This window comes from Colletes latitarsis, chromosome 11, assembly GCF_051014445.1.
Source record: "Colletes latitarsis isolate SP2378_abdomen chromosome 11, iyColLati1, whole genome shotgun sequence".
NCBI classification, from domain to species: Eukaryota; Metazoa; Arthropoda; class Insecta; order Hymenoptera; family Colletidae; genus Colletes; species Colletes latitarsis.
In genome coordinates, this window is record NC_135144.1 from 25233166 (window position 1) to 25237467 (window position 4302).

Here is a 4302-nt window from a genome sequence, read left to right on the forward strand (position 1 = left end):
AAGATCATTTGGTGTAATAATAGTATCCAGATGGTACCGCCTAATATGTATATTAATTAAAATTTCGTTAAAATTACAAACAATGATAAAAAAAAATTAATAAAAGATAAAAAAGGGTACCAAACATTCGTATTCGTTAACTGATTTTATTCGTTAAACATTATTTAACAAATTACTTTATAATTAAAATTGTAGAGATCGCAAAATCTAATTATTCAATCTTTGTAATATGTTTTATTAAGTTTAATATCAAATGTTACTAAAGAATCTTTATTTGTATGTATACATACTATATATATATATATACTTATATAAGAGTGTGTACGTTACGTGCGCACATACAGCGAATTGTTTCGCTCTATTACTCATATAACCGTTTACATGCTTCCCTATTTGACTAAATTTATTAAATAGGTAATCTACATATGTCGATATATTGATACTTATTTTATAATATGATAATTAAATGATTTGTAAATACAATTACCAAAAATTGAAACGTACTAAAAGTACGAAGTGTATAACTTTAATAGTGCACAGTTGGAATTTAAAAAGAGAACATCTACATTTCACATTCTCAAAATATGAAGAACGACATTAATATTTTGTTGTATATTGTATTCACAGCCTATACATGTGTGTGTTTGTTTGTGTTTTAGTGTTATCTTTACATGTTATGTACAATCTTGATTTATTCATTAAACGTTTAAAATAACCATACAAGGAGTTATATGATCGTATTAATTTTCAATTATTTGGTACCTAAAAATACTGTAAGATATAATTAAGTGAACCATTTTTTAGCTTATTTTATTTAGCTCTTGCCTTAACTCGCACTCTGAAATTCATTGAAGAGTTTCAGGATTACTAATATGTTTGTAACCCTGGAAAAGAACGTATAAAATATTAATTACTTTCGTAAGATTATTATTATAAAAATAATATATACATTTTAATGCAGTGCAGGCACCATGCTATTTACGACAGTTATTTCTATAGATAAAATCTAAATAAATGAAATAAAATAAAAAAGAACAAAACTATTCAACATGGTATGAAATTAAAAAAGCAATTAAGAAAACGATTATGGATGAGAGTAAAATGAAGAGAGCCAGAATGTATCAATAAATATGTTACGAGAGTAAGAATGGATAATGTGATCTATCTTGCGACGAATGTATCTTGCAGCATGCAATGAAAATTACGAATAGCGATGAAAGACTATGTAGTTTGCACAATCTGTACTTTGTTAGTGATTCATGCTGCCATAATAGGGCAGGCGTACATTTATCCGATTGTTTCCTGGTCTTATGGCGTTATTGAACGAGCCTCGCAATCGTTCTGTAAATGTTTTATACTCCATCTCTGGATTATTCTGACCAAAGTCAAAATCTGCAACTTCTACCGTAAATCTTGCTCTGCTTTGTACGTAATAAGCAAAGCCAAAGACAATGAGTACCACAGCAGCGAGCGAACAAGTAACGGGCACAACAATTACCGACAATTGTGGTTTCGTTAGTACTGTAAAAAAGAATATGTATGTATAACTGTAATGGAGAAAAATAATTTTGATTTCGCGATATAGTAAAAATCAATATTGTTGATGATATCTGTAGTGGCATATACCTTTATAAATATTTATTGTCAAAGGATAGATTTGCTTGTTGACATCGTTATTCATTATAATTAATATTGTGTACACACTGGGCTCCAAAAAAAAGTGTCTGATAGAAAAATTACAAGAATGAAGGCGAATTCCATTGACGCACGTTTCATTCCCTGTAACATTGTATTTTTCACGATGAAATTGGAGGCACTTGTAAAAAGGTCCGGAACCTTTACAGGTTACATTAAGATATAGCATATCCCATGGCTGAATCCAATTCGTACCCTCTACCATTATATTCGTTATAGGTGCTACAATTTAAAAATTGAATATATCGTAACTTATCTCAAGCATGCATTGACAAACTATACGATAGATTACTTACCACGAACGTTAATTCTTTTCGTAAAATGACCGTAAGTTTTATTAGGATCTGGAGGAATTATTGAGGAATTTGAACAGATGTAAGGTAAATAGGCATTTATGTCTGCAATGCTAGTGTTTTGTGTAGTATTGGCCGGTATTGGCGTTCTTGTTAATATTGATTTCATATATACATTAGTATTAGATGCCATAGTAGTTGCTACACCTTCTGTAGTTGTATTTAATATAGTATTATTTATTATAGTTGCAACAGACGGAACAGTTGTAATAGAAGACATGGTTGTTGTGGGAGGAGAAATAGTTGTTGTTGGAGACTCATACGATGCAACTACTAAAGCTTCCAGAACATGTGATGTGTCAGGATCGGTAAAATTATAAGGGAAAGTTAATTCGTTTGTCTGCCCATAGTATTTGCAGTCTATAAACCAAAATATGGATACTGTTGTTGCTTTCTTCAAATAATCCATATCTCCTTCGCGCAAAGTTATTGTCATATTTGCTTCAGATGCGGAGGAAACATAAGTACTTTCCAATGTCTTATTAGGTTGTATAATATCAATATCACCATTAAGGAACTCTGTAAAAATACACAATGTTAAAATAATGTATATTAAATAAAAAATTAGTATTGAAATGCCTAAAAATTTTTTCACTTACCAGTAACATAAAAACTAGTCCGAGTACTGGTAACAATCCGCCACCATGTTATATACCACATGCGAACAATTACTTCAACTTGATATACACCGACGCTATAATTTCCACGTGGATAACTTACAGTCCAATATGTTGTCGTGTTTGATGTGTCTCCTGTCTGTAGAAGAACAAGAACCAAATATTATTTAAAATGTAACAAACCTTGAAAATAATTTATATACGAATGTACAAATATAAAAAATATTATATTTTGCACATTGAGTACCATCGTACATAACGATATTCACCAATAGTTTTTCTGTTTAAGTCGTATTGGTTACTGGTGACCAATAGACACAAATGCTTTTATTCATTGTAACAATTTTCTTAAAATTGCAATATTGCGTATGTTTAATAATTCATCAAAAGAAAATTTACAATATTAAAACGATAGAACTAACCTCATATTCATGAGAAGGAAACATTGCATTGTCTCTCCATTTATACCTAAAAGTTCCCGATGGTCTTTCACCATTTTCTTCGTAAATATCAACTTTAAATGTTATCGTTCCGCCTAATACTACTGGGCCATCATGGGACAATGTGATATTATATTCAGCAAGAGTAACTACAACACAAAGAAGTTGATGACATGCTTGAAATTAGGTATAAATTAAATTTATAATTATACGCGCACATAATTTTAGTACTAAAATAATATTACACTAAAAGTTAATTAAAATACCTGGGAGCACAGATATAAGACACCAAATAAGAACCCAAGAAAAATGCACTACTTGCATTTTGGGCATTGGTAAGAAATCACATTTATTTTGAAGAATATTTACACCCCGTGAATTTATTTTCAATCGATGTTACAATTAAATGCGCACGTATATACGACATATACCCGGTGACAACGATTCATGCTACACGAAGGACAAGGACGAAATGATTCAATCTAGAAGGCTGCTGACCCGCTGAGCGAAAGAAAGTTACACTGCAAAAGTCCGATTTTTCACTGAATAGACAGAGACGCACAAATACTATGCACCAATGTGGCCAAATTTGGCATAATTTAGCGCGTCGACGACGACACTAGTAACGACGAACTTCCTTAGTTCCTACGCAAGACTAAGAGTCATGTTAGGTGAGTTCAGCAATTCGCATAACTTCGGGAAACCCAGAAAGAAGGTGAGTGTGAGCCTTTCTTTCTTGATATGATGAAATACACGTTTTAAAACCCCCTGACCATGTTTTAACTATTGAAAAAAAAAGAAATTTTTGTTATCATTTTTATGAACGAGCACATATACAGGGTGTTCGGGCATCTCTGGGAAAAATTTTAATGGGGGATTCTAGAGGCCAAAATAAGACGAAAATCAAGAATACCAATTTGTTGATCGAGGCTTCGTTAAAAAGTTACTAACGTTTAAAGTAAGACTGTGAGAACCACTATCACGCGCCATTCTACACACGAAACTTTGAACGTTAATAACTTTTTAACGAAGCTTCGTCTTATTTTGGCCTCTAGAATCTCCCATTAAAATTTTTCCCAATAAATTCTCATAAAAATTCATATACTTGTCGAATGCGGATCGATTTTATCAAAATACGAGCAATTCTTTACTCTAGGAGCAAAAAATGTAACTTTAGTGAATATGTAAAGCAACGCA

General features: G+C 31.5%; 1 protein-coding gene across 2 annotated transcripts; it reads right to left on the bottom strand.

The window, feature by feature from the left end:
* Window positions 1-221: 221 nt before the first annotated feature.
* On the bottom strand, window positions 222-3733 carry LOC143348005 (uncharacterized). Of its 2 annotated transcripts, none has more exons than XM_076777740.1 (7): window positions 3372-3733; window positions 3088-3254; window positions 2648-2804; window positions 1992-2567; window positions 1627-1917; window positions 1246-1521; window positions 222-884 (listed from the first exon to the last, which is right to left on the bottom strand). In XM_076777740.1, exons 1-6 carry the CDS (start codon window positions 3436-3438, stop codon window positions 1250-1252), a joined length of 1530 nt encoding a protein of 509 aa, XP_076633855.1. In that variant the 5' UTR covers window positions 3439-3733; the 3' UTR covers window positions 222-884; window positions 1246-1249. The 2 variants fall into 2 exon arrangements, with proteins under 2 accessions (XP_076633855.1, XP_076633854.1); XM_076777739.1 differs by having other exon boundaries at window positions 1286-1521; window positions 3372-3731.
* Window positions 3734-4302: the final 569 nt, after the last annotated feature.

Excerpts from the sequence above, each read along its gene's own strand:
- LOC143348005 (XM_076777739.1), bottom strand. The coding sequence starts at position 3,438 with ATGCCCAAAATGCAAGTAGTGCATTTTTCTTGGGTTCTTATTTGGTGT. Across the intron at positions 2,805-3,087 it reads TTCCTTCTCATGAATATGAG|ACAGGAGACACATCAAACAC; the intron begins GTTAGTTCTATC and ends GTTCTTCTACAG. Across the intron at positions 2,568-2,647 it reads GACTAGTTTTTATGTTACTG|AGTTCCTTAATGGTGATATT; the intron begins GTAAGTGAAAAA and ends GTATTTTTACAG.